The 22,219-nt window shown below is 42.2% G+C and overlaps 1 protein-coding gene across 2 annotated transcripts in view; it reads left to right on the top strand.

Moving 5' to 3' along the window:
• Window positions 1-13,560, top strand: part of LOC139764652 (diuretic hormone receptor-like) — a 266,559-nt gene extending 252,999 nt beyond the window's left edge. For both annotated transcript variants that reach the window (XM_071691512.1, XM_071691511.1), the window contains exons 9-11: window positions 1,003-1,170; window positions 2,130-2,296; window positions 13,277-13,560. In XM_071691512.1, coding sequence (XP_071547613.1) covers window positions 1,003-1,170; window positions 2,130-2,296; window positions 13,277-13,475 — 534 coding nt within the window. In that variant the 3' untranslated portion in view covers window positions 13,476-13,560. The remainder of the gene's footprint in view (window positions 1-1,002; window positions 1,171-2,129; window positions 2,297-13,276) is intronic.
• The last annotated feature ends 8,659 nt before the right edge of the window (window positions 13,561-22,219 follow it).

Raw genomic sequence — 22,219 nt, 5'->3', positions numbered from 1 at the left:
TCTCTTAACTCTTATCTAAACACCATCTGAGAACCAGGACGCAGTAACCTGGTTAAGTTCAATAGCACAAAAAGACAATTCCTATCTTCTTCTCTTTCTAAACCACATGTGTTCAACAGTGCAATGAATGATAATGTAACCTGGAAACCTCAAACAATGGACATGAAAAAATCTGCTTCCTAAAAGCTGGGGTTATCCAAGTGCTACGGTCATTACCCACTGAGAAGCTAGTCCACGTTGACATGGGTCTCAGTCACACAGTCGTGCAGTCTTGCTTACGTGCCTGAGATTGTTCTCTCTACTGCTGTCGCTCAGCAAGAATGGAAACAAAAGACGTGCGGCTTTTCAACTTTCCTACTGTCACCTCTCTCAACCATCTCTCGCTGGTCATCATAATGTTGTTTTCCTCTCTCTGTTCTACAGGTATTTGGGAGCCACTGTTTTCGTGAGTTATGTAGGTGTGTCCGGGCCCCTAAGACCTAAACCCGTAGCTCGGGTCTGGCTATCATTTCCCATAGTTTCAGTGTAGACTTTAGTGAAACGAGATCGAACCGTTGTGATATCTGCTCTCCTCTTATGGTTAAGTTCGGGAACTCTCTCCCTTGCTTACCTTAACCTCTTCCTATAACCTTTCCACCTTTAATCCAAACACACAAGAAGCTTCGATTTGGCATTGTTTTGTCATTCCTGTTCTTCTTCCTCATCATCTTATCTTTCCTCAAAGATGACCACGACTGCGACAAACTGTTATCCGTGCTCTTGCCTACTGAACCAGGTAAAAGAAAACAGATCAATTAATAATCATTCTCTTTGGCGTCTGCTTCTGCCTCCATTCCCTTTAAGATCCCTCTGAGCCACACCAGCTATCCTTGTGGAAACATTAAATCCCTGGAACTCGCACTCACCAACCACCGGAGATGCCTCCACCCGGCACTAACCAACCACCGGAGATGCCTCCACCCGGCACTAATCCTGTAATCTTCCTCCCGGTCTCCGTTGCAGGTCCTTATCACCAAGCTCCGCTCGGCCAACACAGTGGAGACGCAACGCTACAGGAAGGCGACGAAGGCGCTGCTGGTGCTGATCCCGCTCTTAGGCCTCACGTACATGCTTCTTATCGCACTCCCGCAGGAGTTGGAACATGTCCGCGCTACCTTACTCTCCACTCAGGTCAGCACCCGTGTCATGACTCATCTTTAGGTCTAAAATGGTGTAGATTCAGACCCTACGTAGCAGTAGACAGCCGGGGTCACCTCCTCTCCACACACGTCAGGTATCGACTATGCATACTTGATTCTTCGTCTATATATACATTGAATCTCACAAATGCGTTCCAGCTGGACTATAAAGGTCGTCATCATGATTCTCTCTGAGGAGTTCCAATTCTCCATGTGAGCACAGTTGTCACGGGGAAAGATCTGAGGGAAGAGAGTTAGAGATATACTTCCATCTGTGTCAGTCAGCCATGGAGGATCTGACTCCTCAGAAGAGTCCATAGAGGTCACCTCTATGTATAGACTGCCCACATTCTAGTTCTTCCGTGATCTTTACCCTTCATGTGAAAATTAGGGACAAAAACTGAAGGAAATCAGCATTGTGTTATTCCCACGTGAGTCCAGCTGTAGGTCCAGGTATCCTGTAGTGTCTCACAGCTCACAGTAATCTCTGACTCTCCGTAAACTTTCCTCACCGTAGGTTTAACTCCTGGTAAGGTCAAACCTCTGGAGGTTTTCAACTCTTCGTAGGTTATAAATCCTTGTAAAGTCTTATTCCCAGATGGTTTAAACTTTCCAGAAATATCTAATGCTTTCCTTCTCTGTTGGTTTTATTACAACAGTTTAAGTCGGTTCATGTTTAAGTTCTTTGTGGGTTATAGATTCTCAGTAAGGTTTACATGTCTATATACTTTAATTGTCTGTAACTTTTAAGTCTCAGTAGTTTTTACATTTGGAAAACATCAGATAACAGTTTATAGTTCTTCCCTTCATGTTTTGTCGAAAACAGGTAATCAATACATCCATTGATTTGTTAGATGATTAGCTATAAACCAATTATTTTCTCTATAGTTGTGCTGTAAGTTCATCACCATAACAAGTTCATCTAATCCTCTTTGACGGTGTGTACCACAGGGGTTCTGGGTGGCACTGTTCTATTGTTTCCTGAACAGCGAAGTACAGAACAGCATCCGACACCACATAGAACGGTGGAAGACGGCGAGGGGCTTAGCGGACCCCAGACACGCCTCCGTCAGACATGGTCGCGATGGATCGCCGCGCCCCAGGACGGACTGCTCAAGGTGAGTGGCAGGGTGAGGGACAGGTGTGTGTCAGGTGGTTGTGTAGGGTGAGGGACAGGTGTGTGTCAGGTGGTTGTGTAGGGTGAGGGACAGGTGTGTGTCAGGTGGTTGTGTAGGGTGAGGGACAGGTGTGTGTCAGGTGGTTGTGTAGGGTGAGGGACAGGTGTGTGTCAGGTGGCTGTGTAGGGTGAGGGACAGGTGTGTGTCAGGTGGTTGTGTAGGGTGAGGGACAGGTGTGTGTCAGGTGGTTGTGTAGGGTGAGGGACAGGTGTGTGTCAGGGGTTGTGTAGGGTGAGGGACAGGTGTGTGTCAGGTGGTTGTGTAGGGTGAGGGACAGGTGTGTGTCAGGTGGTTGTGTAGGGTGAGGGACAGGTGTGTGTCAGGTGGTTGTGTAGGGTGGGGGACAGGTGTGTGTCAGGTGGTTGTGTAGGGTGAGGGACAGGTGTGTGTCAGGTGGTTGTGTAGGGTGAGGGACAGGTGTGTGTCAGGTGGTTGTGTAGGGTGAGGGACAGGTGTGTGTCAGGTGGTTGTGTAGGGTGAGGGACAGGTGTGTGTCAGGTGGTTGTGTAGGGTGAGGGACAGGTGTGTGTCAGGTGGTTGTGTAGGGTGAGGGACAGGTGTGTGTCAGGTGGTTGTGTAGGGTGAGGGACAGGTGTGTGTCAGGTGGTTGTGTAGGGTGAGGGACAGGTGTGTGTCAGGTGGTTGTGTAGGGTGAGGGACAGGTGTGTGTCAGGTGGTTGTGTAGGGTGAGGGACAGGTGTGTGTCAGGTGGTTGTGTAGGGTGAGGGACAGGTGTGTGTCAGGTGGTTGTGTAGGGTGAGGGACAGGTGTGTGTCAGGCGGCTGTGTAGGGTGAGGGACAGGTGTGTGTCAGGTGGTTGTGTAGGGTGAGGGACAGGTGTGTGTCAGGTGGTTGTATAGGGTGAGGGACAGGTGTGTGTCAGGTGGTTGTGTAGGATGAGGGACAGGTGTGTGTCAGGTGGTTGTGTAGGGTGGGGGACAGGTGTGTGTCAGGTGGTTGTGTAGGGTGAGGGACAGGTGTGTGTCAGGTGGTTGTGTAGGGTGAGGGACAGGTGTGTGTCAGGTGGTTGTGTAGGGTGAGGGACAGGTGTGTGTCAGGTGGTTGTGTAGGGTGAGGGACAGGTGTGTGTCAGGTGGTTGTGTAGGGTGAGGGACAGGTGTGTGTCAGGTGGTTGTGTAGGGTGAAGGACAGGTGTGTGTCAGGTGGTTGTGTAGGGTGAGGGACAGGTGTGTGTCAGGCGGCTGTGTAGGGTGAGGGACAGGTGTGTGTCAGGTGGTTGTGTAGGGTGAGGGACAGGTGTGTGTCAGGTGGTTGTGTAGGGTGAGGGACAGGTGTGTGTCAGGTGGTTGTGTAGGATGAGGGACAGGTGTGTGTCAGGTGGTTGTGTAGGATGAGGGACATTGTGTGAGACAGCTATGTAAGGAGAGGGACATGTCTATGACTTGTGTAGGCAGACACATGGGTGAGTAAGGCATTGGTAGGGTGAAGAACAAGTGCAGGCGAAAGCTGCTGGTGTATTGAGTCGTCCAGATGAGAGAGAGAGAGAGAGAGAGAGAGAGAGAGAGAGAGAGAGAGAGAGAGAGAGAGAGAGAGAGAGAGAGAGAGAGCAAGTGTGTAACACAAGAGTGGATCACAGGTATGGACGGAGGGGTGAAAGTTCACGTTTTGAATGGCTGTGAGTGGAGGGTAAGGTCGCCACAGTACAGTACGCTACATGTATGACCTTCCTTCACCACAGTTCGTATGTGAATGGAAAACGTTTCTTGGTTTGTCATACGTATGTTTGATCTTATGATTATCTTATTGTTCATACTGACATTTTGGTAGATTTTTTCATTTTTTCATTATTATTCCTTCTGTCTTTATAGTATTTGCTGTATGTTCAGAATTCGCCTTCTACTTTATGTGTTTGCATCTTCACTGGTTATGAGAGATAACTAGACGGATAAAGTAACTCCGCTGAGACTGTACGATGATGTACAACGTACGACACACGAGAACGTAATCACACAGGAATTCATGCGAGGATCCGAGGAAAGCATTCGAGGCTGTGACTGAGGACTTGAGTAGACATCTTCATGATCGAATAGCAATAGTGTGAGGTTAGGTTAGGTTAGGTTAGGTTAGGTTAGGTTAGGTTAGTCTTACACGACACAAGGTTTGGAATGGAGACAAGTGACATACGTCCAACCCAACACTTCACATCAGTTTCTCAGAATGAAAAAAGTTTGAAGTACTTGACCAAGTACAAAAACCTCTATTCATTTTCGTCGAATGTGTCTAAGATAATTTGATACTTTGGTCTGCAGGTTCATACTCGGGGATCTCTCCTTGATGTTGAGGACTTCGAGTTTGTGAAGGCGTCACGTGTGGTCGAGGGGTGTTTGAAATGGACCTTCCTTTCTCCAACATCTCTCGAGAATCGCTGGTCTTGGTGCTGGGTCGTTTTTCAACAAGAGATGTGATGTTTCTTTGCTTTGGTAACAGATAATGAAATCTGTCTTCCTATTCTTGTTGGAAGGCCTTAGGTTTCTCATGATTATGACCTTCATCACACGTTCATCCAAATTTCACGAAGACATGAAGGCCTGTAGTGAGGGTGGACGAGGTCAGGGAGCACTGCCGCCTGCTTTGAGGACATCTGGTGCGGTGGATTTGTTGTGGAGTTCCTTCGTTACCATCTCTCCAGCTTCTCACACACAGAGGCGCCAATTTTCCTGTCTGAATATTCCTCACTACCCAGGACCTGAGTGACATGGTCTAGTTCTTGACTGGTAGAGGTCCACGACGAGCAGTGAGATACGACTCTCCTCACATGAGGACTCATGATGGAGTCCTTATATGGGCGCCACTCCCTCCTGCCGTTCAGACAGGGTCCAGGACTGGTGGTTTAGACGTCAACGATGGTGTCGAGTGGTCGTCTGATTTTCCTTAGATAAAATATCGAGGAAAGTGAAGGCGCCGTCGGTGCATTTTTCTATCTATCCTGAAGTTGTGGCCTGACGTCAACATAAACCCCCTCCTCCTCCTCCTCCTCTATGTCTGACCCCCTCCTCCTCCTCCTCTGTGTCTAACCCCCTCCTCCTCCTCTGTGTCTGACCCCCTCCTCCTCCTCTGTGTCTGACCCCCTCCTCCTCCTCCTCTGTGTCTGACCCCCTCCTCCTCCTCTGTGTCTGACCCCCTCCTCCTCCTCTGTGTCTGACCCCCTCCTCCTCCTCTGTGTCTGACCCCTCCTCCTCCTCTGTGTCTGGAGGGAAGATCTCGTCCACGTACCGACAGTGAGAGCTTCCTGATGTCTTCAGATACCGTCCTCACCACAGTACCTGTGCCTAAGTTTGCGAGGAGCACTCATGGTAGGGAACACATGGCGACAACTTCCCTGCCTGTAATACCTTGTTACCTAACTCACTGGCCAGTCTGGAGGGTATATGATCATAGGAGAAGTGACTGATAATACATATATCCATAAAACACAGTTATTTCATCACAAAAATGTAATACAGACAAAATGAAAGACACAGAGCAATCTCTGGCTCCTTAGCAACCACAGACGTTCAACTGGCACACATGGCGGAAAAATACTTCCAGTACCGTCCTATCTTTGGTTGCCAGTTCTGTGCCACGCCAGTTCTGTGCCACACCAGTTCTGTGCCACACCAGTTCTGTGCCACACCAGTTCTGTGCCACGCCAGTTCTGTGCCACACCAGTTCTGTGCCACACCAGTTCTGTGCCACGCCAGTTCTGTGCTGTCACACATACAAACACTCTGACCAGCGAAACAAACATGGCTGCACTCCATGGTCGCGGCCGGTGTACGTGGCTGACATCCTGAGCTCTGCGGGAGCCGTATAACAGAGGTCCTGGGGGGCTACATGTCTCTACATGTATACAAAGGCGGGGAATGATCAACTACCATGACACGTCTACAATGGTCTCAGTAGAATTGCATGATCATTATCACGACTGAACCTGGTGTCTCCCGCCCATCCCCTCTGTTGTGGTCGCTCAGGGCCAGAAATGGCCACCTCGTTGTGGAGTTAGTGCCATAAATGGCCACCTCGTTGTGGAGTTAGTGCCATAAATGGCCTCCTCGTTGTGGAGTTAGTGCCATAAATGGCCACCTCGTTGTGGAGTTAGTGCCATAAATGGCCACCTCGTTGTGGAGTTAGTGCCATAAATGGCCACCTCGTTGTGGAGTTAGTGCCATAAATGGCCACCTCGTTGTGGAGTTAGTGCCATAAATGGCCACCTCGTTGTGGAGTTAGTGCCATAAATGGCCACCTCGTTGTGGAGTTAGTGCCACAACGATCTACGTGGGAGAGGAGGAAGTGGTTCCCCCCAGCAGTTACCACGCTCAGCCGCTCTCTTATCCCGGAGAAACACGAGCCACTGGGACCTGATCACCTGTTTATACTGTGTGTGTGTGTGAGAGAGAGAGAGAGAGAGAGAGAGAGAGAGAGAGAGAGAGAGAGAGAGAGAGAGAGAGAGAGAGAGAGAGAGAGAGAGAGTGGAAGAACACAAAGTTAACATAAGAATGTGAATGAACACGTCCAGAGTGCATGAGGAAGCAAGTGATCATGTGTTAGGTCATGCATCATGAATGAGTCGTTGTATCATGATCATTAAAGTGTTTGTAAGAGAAGATGAAGGTTTAAGCAGCTAGAAAAATATGTGTGGTAAGAGGAATTATTAAGATGTGACCCATGTTACAAGTGTAACAAAGAAAGATTCACTGGCTGGCTTGGTTATGTTATCCTCGGTAACATAACAGTACAAACGTTACATGTGCATAGGAAATAATAATAGATGAAGTAAACAATTTCTAAAGGAATTTACTCAGACGCTTTCTTGAAGCCGTGAGTTGATAAGTCTACTGTGACAGAATACTTCATAAATAAAGCGATTACTGTCATTATGTTCTGCCTCGGGAACTGTTGCAAGCAACATCGTCGCACATACGTACACCCACTGTCTGCTTCTTACTGTATTACATAACTTCTGGAGGCCCTTGGAGACCTCACAGTGGTGTAGTGTTACCACATCAGTGACCACTGGAGAATGCACCTATCTCCCCTACCCTGCTGTGTGGGACACCCTACATCCCCTACCCTCCAGTGTGGGACACCCTACATCCCCTACCCTGCAGTGTAGGACACCCTACATCCCCTACCCTGCAGTGTGGGACACCCTACATCCCCTACCCTGCAGTGTGGGACACCCTACATCCCCTACCCTGCAGTGTGGGACACTCTACATCCCCTACCCTGCAGTGTGGGACACCCTACATCCCCTACCCTGCAGTGTGGGACACCCTACATCCCCTACCCTGCAGTGTGGGACACCCTACATCCCCTACCCTGCAGTGTGGGACACCCTACATCCCCTACCCTGCAGTGTGGGACACCTTGCACTGGACGACGGGAAAGGTTCTGTGGGTCAAACGTGCTCAGAAGATAAGAAATACTTGTGTGTGGCGAAGCCTTCACTGAGGAGGAGGAGGAGGAGGAGGAGGAGGAGGAGGAGGAGGAGGAGGAGGACAAGGAGGAGGAGGAGGAGGAGGAGGACGAGGAGGAGGACAAGGAGGAGGAGGAGGAGGAGGAGGAGGAGGAGGAGGCTGAGGCTCTCCATCGTGTGAGGGAAGCCGTGCCTGGCGGCCGTGTATGCAGGTGACCTTCACGGTCGTCCTCATTGTTGCCACTCCTTTAAAAGTGATAAACCAGACAAATCTGATCTAGAAATATCTCTTCAAGGACACGCAAGTAGTGGAGGAAGTTGGTAATACTGACAACGATAAGATAACTTCATTTTCACACAACTTGACTAGTTGCCATCTCTCAATCTGTACATACAGATGTTATACTACGTAGATAAGATATACGTCACTCTCATTTTCCTCAACGCCTCCCATGGGGCTAGACTTTGACATATTTCGAGATGATAGATAGAGTGATTTTATCTTATACCACGAAGACTTATGCGACCATCTCATACTGTACTAACTCGCTCACTAACTGCAAGAAGAACACAGTTATTACATGTTCCAGGAGGGAGATGTTATCATCTTCCTTCCTTTGACTAACACTGTTGAAGATTTTGTCTCCATATAACACATCAATAACACTGATATATAACACATCAATAACACTGATATATAACACATCAATAACACTGATATATATAACACATCAATAACACTGATATATAACACATCAATAACACTGATATATAACACATCAATAACACTGATATATAACACATCAATAACACTGATATATAACACATCAATAACATTAAGGATATTGATGTAGAATAATAGTGAACCATATATATCATCCAACACTGCTACACCCAACACCTTGGACACCTGCCCCACGTGTCCAGGACTCACCCATGACACACACACATCCTGAGGTCCTTCTGCCCTACGTGTCCAGGACTCACCCATCATACACACACATCCTGAGGTCCTTCTGCCCTACGTGTCCAGGACTCACCCATCACACACACATCCTGAAGTCCTTCTGCCCCACGTGTCCAGGACTCACCCATCACACACACATCCTAAGGTCCTTCTGCCCCACGTGTCCAGGACTCACCCATCACACACACATCCTAAGGTCCTTCTGCCCTACGTGTCCAGGACTCACCCATCATACATACACATCCTGAAGTCCTTCCTGGCCACATTCCTCAGCTGTGTGGGAGCCCCTGGGACGCGGTTCCTCATTGTACATAAACCATCTCCTTCTGGATGATATGTTCATGGGACAATAATGTTAGTTTATGATTCAACTTTCAATGTACTTGGCTAATTCTGGGATTCATATGTGTTGTACGATAATAGAATTATTGAGAAATCTTTTTCGTACGATATGTATTGTACGATAATAGAATTATTGAGGAATCTTTTTCGTACGATATTTGTTATATCATCCGTCTCTGTTACGTGTGACCGTTATGGTAACGCTAGTCACACTAGAATTCATCTCTGTGGTCGAGTGTGCCTCGAGAAGCGTATCACTTGTTCTTCATTTTGGTTATATTTTCTTAGTTTGTTTCTTTCTTGTAGACTGATCTTATCATACGTGATTTACTCTTCATTAATAACTTCAGCTGTGGTGTTACAGCTGTGGTGTTACAGCTGTGGTGTTACAGCTGTGGTGTTACAGCTGTGGTATTACAGCTATGGTGTTACAGCTGTGGTGTTACAGCTGTGGTGTTACAGCTGTGGTGTTACAGCTGTGGTGTTACAGTCATAACTTTAGATTCTATTCTTTCAATTTATTAACTTGATGTTAAGAACTACATACAAGCTATCGTTTCAAAGTTGACAAAAACGGTAGAAGTAATCCCCATAGAACTGTTTTCCGTTATTTTTCAATGATTCGAAAGCAATGTTCATCGAATGAGCTTAAAGTAAAGATAAATCATCTATCTTTTATAATGAGAGAAAAGTATAATATGAAATCTATTTCCTTAGATGTCAAAAAGTTTAATATATTCACTATCTTTCTCTTACAAACCCTCGTGATCAGGGGTAAGTAGATCCAAGATCACAATTCAGTGCATGTGTACCGTACTGCACCGTCCGTACCGTGCATGTGTACCGTACTGCACCGTCCGTACCGTGCATGTGTACCGTACTGCACCGTCCGTACCATGCATGTGTACCGTACTGCACCGTCCGTACCATGCATGTGTACCGTACTGCATCGTCCGTACCATGCATGTGTACCGTACTGCACCGTCCGTACCATGCATGTGTACCGTACTGCACCGCACCAGTCATCTGTACTGTATCGTGTGTACTATACAGTTGTATTTATCGTCTGTACTATGCAACTGTACTGTATCGTGTGTACTATACAATTGTACTGTATCGTGTGTACTATACAACTGCACTGTATCGTGTGTACTATACAACTGTATTGTATCGTGTGTACTATACAATTGTACTGTATCATGTGTATTATACTACTGTATTGTATCGTGTGTACTATACAATTGTACTGTATCGTGTATACTATACAATTGTACTGTATCGTGTGTACTATACAACTGCACTGTATCGTGTGTACTATACAACTGTATTGTATCGTGTGTACTATACAATTGTACTGTATCATGTGTATTATACCACTGTATTGTATCGTATGTACTATACAACTGTACTGTATGGTGTGTACTATACAACTGTACCATCATAAGGACTGTATCGTGTATGAAGGAATCAGTGTTGTATGGTCAGGTGGTGGGTGAAGGTGGTCAACTCTCTGATGGTTGTGAGTTTTGGCAGTTGTCTCTGGTTGTTGGCAGTAGGGGTTATGTTGGTCACATCAGTGTGTTGTCAACTGTGGTCATGGCAGCCAGGATAGAGCGACCCTCAGCTAGGATGATACATGAGCGTCATCGAGAGAATCTCCTTAATCCTGCCTTCTGGTGATCCATCAGCTTCTTATTCAGTCTTGCCTGTGGTGCAGTGTTGAGTACTCTCTGGTCGCTCCAGTACGAGCAGTGTGACAGCCTGCTCTTGTCTCCTGAACACAACTCACTCTCTCACAAAGGTCGAGGAAGTTCACTGCACACGACCTCCTCGCCCTCCTCTTATGTTGTCTCATAATCAGGTAAATTCTCCAGTGCAGGAAGGTGTCCACTTGTTCTCTGGTTATCTTCTCCAACAACTCGCAGACCAAATTGCCATATTGTCTCTTGGATGAATCTTATCTTCGTGTTAAGTTCATTTTGTTTCTCTCATTGATCTCTGTATAACACTGGTGTTGTGACTGAGTAACGGTCTATATATAGATCGAGGAATCAGGATCATCTGATAATTATATCCTTCATTAATTGCAATCTTGAAAATATCCTTTATTTGTACCGAGACAAGTCACCATATTGCTCAGTGTGTCTTCATATTGCACAGACGACAACTGTTACCATTCCTGGGAGGTTGCCTGAGGGTAGTTATAACAATAGCTGAAGAACGAAAGTTTTGGTAACACTGACGAGGTGTTCCCATTGAGGCATGATATGACGTAACGAACTACTGCCCGTGTTATAACTTGAAAACCATCATCGAGTAACATATTTGCCCAGATATAAACCATATACTCACATACACACCAAGAAAACCAGTCATATTTACATATAAAATAGATAAACACACACACACACACACACACACACACCCATGTGTGTGTGTGTGTGTGTGTGTGTGTGTGTGTGTGTGTGTGTGTGTGTGTGTGCAGATAGGGGAAGGTATACACTCACATTAACGTCCAGAGGCCAGCCCGCACCACATGTAAGTAGACATACCACTGAATGTTTAAGGTCACACTTAAGCACACATATACACGCCCGAGTGAAAGATGAAATTGTAATTGAACTATTTATGAAAAATAAATGGAGAATTTTACGTTTGAAATGTCATAGTGGATGAAAGTAGGAGTTATTCAATTTGCATAATTCTGGTGTGATGTTGGTTCATTATCTCATGTGATGTTGGTTCATTATCTCATGTGATGTTGGTTCATTATCTCATGTGATGTTGGTTCATTATCTCATGTGATGTTGGTTCATTATCTCATGTGATGTTGGTTCATAAGGTAATCATCTACTGCTCCACTGATCTCCACAGTGGATCTATGAAGGTGAACCATGATGTTTACCACCGTCACTACTACGATAACACTCCCTCTCCTACAGCCTCACTAGTCCTTATCACATCTTATCTTCGTACAATGGAACACATAATGTTGTTCTGATGTTCAACCTTCATTTATCTTTTATTTTTTTTCATTGTTTCCTGTGACTTTTCTGTTCATGACATTGCATGGCAGGTGGAACAGAAGGATGGAAGGTGTGTGAAAGAGTCTAGTCTTACCCACATACCGTCTTTACTCTGTAGATAAATATTTATCATCATTATTATTAACAGGACATACATGGCTGTAGGTTGGGATTTGGCGTAAAACTCTACGGATATCAACATGATGATTTCACTATCACGTCCCCTAACCCAAGCCGGAGGTAGACTGCATATAATGTTCACTCAAGTAATAAACCATCGTTACATTTTTGTGTTAAACAATATGACACAACAGACGTAGGATATTGACAAGTGATCTAGGGTGTTTCGTGAGAGGTAGGGCAGTTTAGCTTCCCTGGTAGCGTCTGCATGACCCATGACTTCCTGCCCATCGTTATGACACGTTTTCATTGTACGTTATAAACATATCTGCACCAAACCCGTTATATTTAGTATAAGTCCAGTGTTTCGTTATATTCTTGCTTCCTTGATTTGTTATATTCTTCTAAGGCAACTTACACCCTGACACGTATACTGTTGTGTGTCTCAATGGGCGTAAATCGAAGAATACGATGTAAATAAAGTATACTGTTTTCAAACATGTATAATACATCTTAGTTATCTTTAGCTTCGAGGATGATAATTATACAGACCAGATGACTTGATCACCAAGTAATGCGTTGCTCATTCATGTCTACCAGCGTTACTGTGACATAGGGAGTCGTACTGAACATAACATACATCATGGAACCCATCACGAAACATAGTTTATGTTTGATGACATTGGTAGAATGTTACGTGATCTGTCACTACTGCATTATGATGTATATGATCTAACTTCGAGGCATCTTTCAGGCCGTCAGTCTGATAATGATTATCTAGACCTGATAACGCATGTAGAGATAACTCAAGTGTCAGCATGATTACAGTGTCAGTACTCTGTCAGTTCTTTGTTATGTGTTACGTTACATATGTATCTATAGTCTCTTAACACATATTACTCATTTTCCTTGTGTATGATGATCTATTCTCAGTACGAAGAATGTAAATGTATTATTATTCTTGTTAATAGTGTCATTAAATGTATTATCATTCTTGTTAATAGTGTCATTGAATGTAATGTTTTTCTTGTGTGTTCCTGCCATTACAGCTATGGTCGACGGTTGTTTGGAGGCAAGAGAGAGTCCTTGTGTTCAGAAGTGACAACAATGACTACATTTGTCGCTAATGGTTACAACCCAGTGAGCACCCAGACTGGGGCACCCCCTCCCCCCCGGACCTCCAACGCTGGCATATCCCAGACCAGCGAACCAGAGACCAAGACCACAGTCAGGGACTCGTTACTGTGAGGATAATGAGTGGGATGTGAGACTGTGAGGAACACATGGTGCTGCTCCAGGGAAGACTGGACAATCCAGTCAGTGTTTTGCAAAATGAATTATAGAAAAACAAACCTAGAGATGTAGTGCTGTAATATAGAAGACTGAACAATACTGTGAGTGTGTTCTAAGGTCGATCACCCTGTATTGTACATTGGAAAACAGGACGTTATAGCAAGGGATCCTTCAGTGTCACGAAATAGTGAAAGGAAAGATATCAAGGAAAAAATCTTGGTTGCAAGAAATGAAAAATCAGGATTCAATTTGTGGCAGTAAAGAAAACGTGAGTTGCACCATCACTGTGGATGAAACAGTTCAAGATTGTGTTATGAGGATTTTCAACTAAATATCGTTGGTGTCGTTTAGCTGTGGTATGGGAAAATGATGATCTGGAATCATAATGACCACAGGTAAGAAGAGAGGTAACGAGATGAAACATGTGTGTATTATGGTGTCGTTTAGCTGTGGTATGGGAAAATGATGATTTGGAATCATAATGACCACAGGTAAGAAGAGAGGTAACGAGATGAAACATGTGTGTATTATGGTGTCGTTTAGCTGTGGTATGGGAAAATGATGATCTGAAATCATAATGACCACAGCTAAGAAGAGAGGTAACGAGATGAAACATGTGTGTATCATGCTTGTCAGAAGATAACAGGATCAAGCAGTTCAAGGCAACTGTAAACAATTCTTTAAGACATTTCGTGTGTAATCAACAAAACGTTTTCTACATGTGATCTGATGAGGTTCTCTAAAACAACACCAGATGATGTATATATATATGAGAGGCATACAGGAGCACATGTAGTCTCAGGTCATAATCATTTTAAAGGAGGAAGTATTCGTATGATGATGATACTGTGATGAGGTATGATGATCTTCTGATAACTTACGTGAAAAAGTAATTCATGATATACAATAAAGCCGTTGTGTATGGACAGATACACAGACCGATGATAAAAGGGAAAAAAAATGACAAAATTCATCAAAGTTCCTCATTTGAAAATAATAGTTGTGTGTTGGAGTGTAGTGGACGTAGTGATAGAGGAACGAAAATCTACGATGTCGTTGTTGAGCACAAAGAAAAATATCGAAATTGAGAGACAAATTTAGTGTTGTAAGTAAATCCTGCGGTTCTCTGCTTTGAAAGGACAATGATAAACAAGAAAACTTAATTACAGAGGGATAAACTGCTGCATGTAACATGATAACCACTCAGAACTTGGGAGACATGATAGCAGTGCTTATCATCCGGACATGTAGGCAGTGGGTCGACCTTCAATGGTCGTTAAGGAGATTGTGATGAAAGAAATAGAAATCTTGTGAACTTGTGCTATCATGAAGGTGGGGCTTGTTAACCCCGTCTGCTTGTCAGATCAGGAAAGAGAAGAATAAGATGTATAATACCTTACACTTGCTAATACCTCACACCTACGTGTCAGGTATCACTTCGTGTATGGAGATTACAGCCAGGTGTTGCAAGCAGGTGCCAGGTGTCTGCAGGTCAAGATATTTCCCTGAATATGACTGAGAAATATATGCATGAATAATCTGCGTCAAACAACATGATAAACTCACGTTGGTAACAGTAAAGTTTGGAGGTGACGTTGGACAGCATTGGAAAAGTATTACAACCGAGATCAAGATATTGTATTCTTACAGTACATGAATCTGTTCTGTTGGCAAATTGTACAGAAAATGATTTACCAACTCCTCAGTCATCATAAATATGTAAATGGTAATTATCAGTATAAGATGGAAACATGAACTCTCATAAGATGTTTTATACAGATGATGGCTGATTGGTTAACTAGGGTGGAGGTCTATGAACCGGCCCTGTAGGGTTAGTGAGGGAACATCATTAAGGTATACTGGACGAACTGGAACAGCTGAACCTCTTCCAGGTTTTCAGAATCATTCTCTGACCAATTACAGTCTCACTACATATTACAGTCTCACTACATATTACAGTCTCACTACATATTACAGTCTCACTACATATTACAGTCTCACTACATATTACAGTCTCACTACATATTACAGTCTCACTACATATTACAGTCTCACTACATATTATAGTCTCACTACATATTATAGTCTCACTACATATTATAGTCTCACTACATATTACAGTCTCACTACATATTACAGTCTCACTACATATTACAGTCTCACTACATATTACAGTCTCACTACATATTACAGTCTCACTACATATTACAGTCTCACTACATATTACAGTCTCACTACATATTACAGTCTCACTACATATTACAGTCTCACTACATATTACAGTCTCACTACATATTACAGTCTCACTACATATTACAGTCTCACTACATATTACAGTCTCACTACATATTACAGTCTCACTACATATTACAGTCTCACTACATATTACAGTCTCACTACATATTATAGTCTCACTACATATTACAGTCTCACTACATATTACAGTCTCACTACATATTACAGTCTCACTACATATTACAGTCTCACTACATATATGGCTCTTGAGAGATAGATATTGAGTGTAGGTATATAGTTTTTTAACTGAGTTAAGGAAGCTATCTCTCACAATTATCTATATAACTAGATGTATTTTAGTAATTATTATGTGTAAATAATTCATTAAGTTGAACGTCAGGAAAAAGTGATTTTTCATTGAGCAACAGATAAGTTTGCAAACACTGATAGTAATAGTTATCATAGTGGTAAGAAACGTGTTTGTGCTGACCTGAGGGGCAGTGTAGGTCAGCGTGTGATGTTACTGCAGGAGAGGAAGGAAGATGTCATTAATTATAAGAAACAAGACTCAAGTATTTTTTCCCGACATACTTCCCATATATCTAAAAAAAAAAAAAAAGAAAAAAAGACGAGGAGAAGAAAACATTAACAAAAGACACATCAGGTTCAAGGCAAGTTCTCGGCCCTGGAGTGCGTGCTCATACACTTATCTTATTGTCATGATGATCCATGAAGGTAGTTACGATATCATCAGGGGTCAACCATTGTTTAATGGAATCAGTGGATTAACGATAAGGTAAGGTAATGTTACACATAATAAGGTGCAACTATCGTAGGTTAAGTGGATCTTACAATAGGTTAAATGGGATAGGGTATTGTTTACATATTAAGGCTGGAAACCAATCATTCGTGTACGGAGATGTAATTCATATATTTTTGTGTGAGGCATTGTAAATAGAAAATGGATGTAAATAATTTACAGAACCGGTGCTGCAACAGTTGTGCTGTCCCAAAGATTTACAATAAACATATATTAAATCCTTTTCTTAGGTAGAGTAGAAAAAATGGACTGATGTTATTATGATCATTAAACCTTTTTATGTATGAGATTACCATATATATATATATATATTACCATATATATATATATTACCATATATATATATATATATATATATATATATATATATATATATATATATATGGATCTGGTTATTTTCTTAACGTAGATTATTATTAAGTCATTGGATGCTTGATGTGAAAGCTCACTTTCAGTATATATGGGGTAATATACTATAGGTGACTGGCTTTCGTGCAGACCAGGTCACACCTGTTCACACCTGCAATGTTTAAAGATATGTTTAAAGGATTATAATGACCATTACTAATGACCTGGAAATATATCAGTGGCATTGTATTTTTCATTTACTGATGAATATTTAGTCGTATGTAATGTGATGATTGCAATGTGTCGGGTTCTTGTTTTGTTATAGCACTAATGGTATATGATTATGGCACATTATATGCTTCTGCTTCCCGTGTTAACATGTTCTTGTCTGAGGTCTTCACATTAAACTGGTGTTATTATGTTATTAACACATAGATGTGGTTCTCATATTAACACATAGATGTGGTTCTCATATGGAGAGATTTATTAATGTAGAATTTTCTGTATCTTTATATCTTTTAAAGTTTGATGTCTATGTGTAAACGGTTAAAGAATTATTTATTCATAAGCAGTGCGCAGACAAAAACATGTATATACAAATGCATATATATATATATATATATATATATATATATATATATATATATATATATATATATATATATATATATATATATATATATATATATATATATATATATATATATATATATATATATATATATATATTTATATATATATATATATATATATATATATATATATATATATATATATATATATATATATATATATATATATATATATATGTATATGTAATGTGTGAGTGTATATCTGTGTGTGTGTGTGTGTGTGTGTGTGTGTGTGTGTGTGTGTGTGTGTGTGGTGTGTGTGTGTGTGTGTGTGTGTGTGTGTGTGTTTGTCTGTGTGTGTGTGTGTGTGTGTGTGTGTGTGTGTGTGTGTGTGTGTGTGTGTGTGTGTGTGTGTGTGTGTGTGTGTGTGTGTGTGTGTGTGTGTGTGTGTGTGTGTGTGTGGTGTGTGTGTGTGTGTGTGTGTGTGTGTGTGTGTGTGTGTGTGTGTGTGTGTGTGTGTGTGTGTGTGTGTGTGTGTGTGTGGTGTGTGTGTGTGTGTGTGTGTGTGTGTGTGTGTGTGTGTGTGTGTGTGTGTGTGTGTGTGTGTGTGTGTGTGTGTGTGTGTGTGTGTGTGTATGTGTGTGTGTGTGTGTGTGGTGTGTGTGTGTGTGTATGTGTGTGTGTGGTGTGTGTGGTGTGTGTGTGTGTGTGTGTGTGTGTGTGTGTGTGTATGTGTGTGTGTGTTTGTGGTGTGTGTGTGTATGTATGTGTGTGTGTGGTGTGTGTGTGTGTGTGTGTGTGTGTGTGTGTGTGTGTTACCGGACTTCACCAACATGGGACAACAGTGTGAGGTTGTATCATCATAACTTCACGTAACATTACAGTCTTGTAGAAACCTTCAAACCTTCAAAGGAGTCAGTCCAATGTGTCCCAGAGTGTAGCCACTCCTTAGAAAACGGACCTGGGGTAACATTTCCTGGTCCGGTATCTGGTTTCTGCTTTGTACATCCCATTTTCAGTTACTCGTCAGGTCCTGAAGTAAGAGACATTCTCTACTGTGAGACAGGAACATTTCCTGGAATTATCTATATCATTTTCACTCGTGGTGACAGAGGTGAGGTTGTAAATTGTATAGCCAAATCTAACTTTATTCATGATCTTAATTAATTTTATTTTCAATGTGAAGGAAAATGTAAGCTTTGTCTAAGAGGAAGACTTCTACATGGTCATCCATCATACTAATAATCAACACTTTACATTCACGGAAGATCAAAGCTGACATCCAACTGCACACGTCCGCGAAACCCAGACTTCGTGCAACGATCAGACAGTGAATTTGGAAGGAAGCAATCAAAGTCATTGTCTGGTTCTGCTGTTGTCACGTGATGCAGGACGTCGTATATACACAACAAAACTCTTCTGTATATAACGTTTTTCTTGCCAATTTGATCTTCAGTATTTCTTTGTATTCTGAACAGGGCTGTTCTGCTTGTCTTCCAAATACTATGTCTTTTGTCTTGTAGAATATTTTCATTATTTCGAATATTCTTAGTTTACGTTACAGTGTTCATGTACCTACACAGTTCTGGTGATCATACGAAGAACAGAAACAGAGAGGTGACACGTAGATGTTCATGATCATAACTACCTCCTTCTCATCTTGAATTCTGTTATTCATTGTTTGTTTCTTTAATCAAACTAATTCAAGGTCACCATTAATTTACATACGTCACTGCCATGGTAATGAATCTTCATCTTGAGCACATAGCTTCAGTGTGTCTATCTGTTTTTCTCCAGTTTTTCTTAACTTCATCTGCACACATGTTTCACCTCACACAAGTCTTACGTCATATGATCATGCTTGTGACGTGGTCTGAGTGAGTGGCCGGCCACATACACACTCCCAGGGAGTTGTGATGGAAGGAAGGCATTTCATTCGTCATTATATGTCATATTTATTAAGTTTGTTGTTATATCATTTATGGATGGTTAGGTCATCTGTGTAGTGATGCTTCTTCTTCTTAAGTTTATGTGTCACGTGTGAAGCATGCTGTTCATAGTGATAGTGGCTGGGGAGAATGTGGGGAGGAACTGTGGGCTGGGGAGAGTGTGGGGAGGGACGGTGGGCTGGGGAGAATGTGGGGAGGAACCTGTGGGCTGGGGAGAATGTGGTGCAGGACCGGTGTGCTGGAGGACGTGTGTGGTAGGTATGCTAGGGTTACGAGTGAGTGACAGGTGTGGCTCCTGTGTTACCAGACTGTACCATGTCATAACGTATCCATGCGTCAACTCCTTCACGTTTGTTGCTTACGAAGAAAAAAAAAATATTATAACCACTTTTAAAATTTCAATTTGCTCGGCATAATTAACTCCATTAGACTCTGCAGGTTTTCGAAAATGAGCTAATCTGATATCAGGGTAGAGTTAGTAACTTGTGTCAGCCACACTAAAGCAGGATGTGTGTGTGTGTGTGTGTGTGTGTGTGTGTAGTAAAGAAGTCGTTAGTGTGGTGACCGTGCACAACACAACACCAGAACATAACCAGGTATGAGTGATGATCTCTGGTGGACTCACTCAGGAGCAATGTTCACATCAATCTATACATAAAAATGTCTTTTTCCTACAATGTTCACGAAGAAATGCGAGCCACCGATTCCAACTGAGTGTTGACATCAGAGACAGAGAAGTTATACATTCATGTACATTTGAGAAAAACACCCATGTAAACCAGCCATATACACCTGATTGAGACAATCATGTACACCAGAGGAATACAGACATGTACACCAGAGTAAGATAGCGATGTACACCAGAGTAAGATAGCAATGTACACTAGAGTAAGACGTATATGTACATTAAAGTAACAGTCATGTCAACTAGTAACTAGATTTGAACACGACTAGCAAACTCGGAATGAAGAGGGAGCTAGATAAAGACTTCTCAGTAAAGGTGGTGTTCTGAGTGTGTGTAAATATGACCCAGAAGCCATTTATCATACCATTGTTAAGGTAAACTAGAAAGGCGACCATCACAAGGCTGGACAGGGTTTACCAGAGGTTTGGTTGTACTTATAATAACATTAGAGGAAGTCACAACTTCACAAGTGTATAAATCAAATTTCAAAACGCGTTGGCCAAAGACTTGTGGAAAGTTTAGAGAAATTCTATACATGAAAAGTGAGTCAAAATGAACTGAAGTCAAAGTTTCATGTTGACTGAAAAAGTTGAATGAAAAGTTATTAGGAATGTGTGTGTGTGTGTGTGTGTGTGTGTGTGTGTGTGTGTGTGTGTGTGTGTGTGTGTGTGAAACAATGTCTGACAGAAATCTAACGAGTTGTGGCTCATTGCCTATGAGCCAGTAAAGATCCTGAACTCTCTCTCTCTCTCTCTCTCTCTCTCTCTCTCTCTCTCTCTCTCTCTCTCTCTCTCTCTCTCTCTCTCTCTCTCTCTCTCTCTCTCTCTCTCTCTCTCTCTCTCTCTCTCTCTCTCTCTCTCTCTCTCTCTCTCTCTCTCTCTCTCTCTTTGTATTATTCCTAGTTTGAAGAATAATCTCGCAGTTCTATATCAAAATCTCTCGTTCCTCTCTGTCACTTGTTCCATCAGTGACAAGTATTTCCATGTTACATGACAAAGATGTTTTCTTGTCTTTGTGTGTGGTATATTGACAATAGAGAAGCCAAGTGTTAACTACAGTACCACTCATCACAACTACAAGTTAACTACAATACCACTCATCACAACTACAAGTTAACTACAATACCACTCATCACAACTACGAGTTAACTACAATACCACTCATTACAACAACAAGTTAACTACAATACCACTCATCACAACTACAAGTTAACTACAATACCACTCATCACAACTACAAGTTAACTACAATACCACTCATCACAACTACGAGTTAACTACAATACCACTCATTACAACAACAAGTTAACTACAATACCACTCATCACAACAACAAGTTAACTACAATACCACTCATCACAACTACAAGTTAACTACAATACCACTCATCACAACTACAAGTTAACTACAATACCACTCATTACAACAACAAGTTAACTACAATACCACTCATCACAACAACAAGTTAACTACAATACCACTCATCACAACTACAAGTTAACTACAATACCACTCATCACAACTACAAGTTAACTACAATACCACTCATTACAACAACAAGTTAACTACAATACCACTCATCACAACTACAAGTTAACTACAATACCACTCATCACAACAACAAGTTAACTACAATATCACTCATCACAACTACAAGTTAACTACAATACCACTCATCACAACAACAAGTTAACTACAATATCACTCATCACAACAACAAGTTAACTACAATACCACTCATCACAACAACAAGTTAACTACAATATCACTCATCACAACAACAAGTTAACTACAATATCACTCATCACAACAACAAGTTAACTACAATACCACTCATCACAACAACAAGTTAACTACAATATCACTCATCACAACAACAAGTTAACTACAATATCACTCATCACAACAACAAGTTAACTACAATACCACTCATCACAACAACAAGTTAACTACAATATCACTCATCACAACAACAAGTTAACTACAATATCACTCATCACAACAACAAGTTAACTACAATATCACTCATCACAACAACAAGTTAACTACAATATCACTCATCACAACAACAAGTTAACTACAATATCACTC

Source organism: Panulirus ornatus, chromosome 50, assembly GCF_036320965.1.
Source record: "Panulirus ornatus isolate Po-2019 chromosome 50, ASM3632096v1, whole genome shotgun sequence".
NCBI classification, from domain to species: Eukaryota; Metazoa; Arthropoda; class Malacostraca; order Decapoda; family Palinuridae; genus Panulirus; species Panulirus ornatus.
The sequence above is the reverse complement of the archived record's forward strand: the minus strand, read 5'-3'. Positions and strand labels throughout refer to the sequence as shown.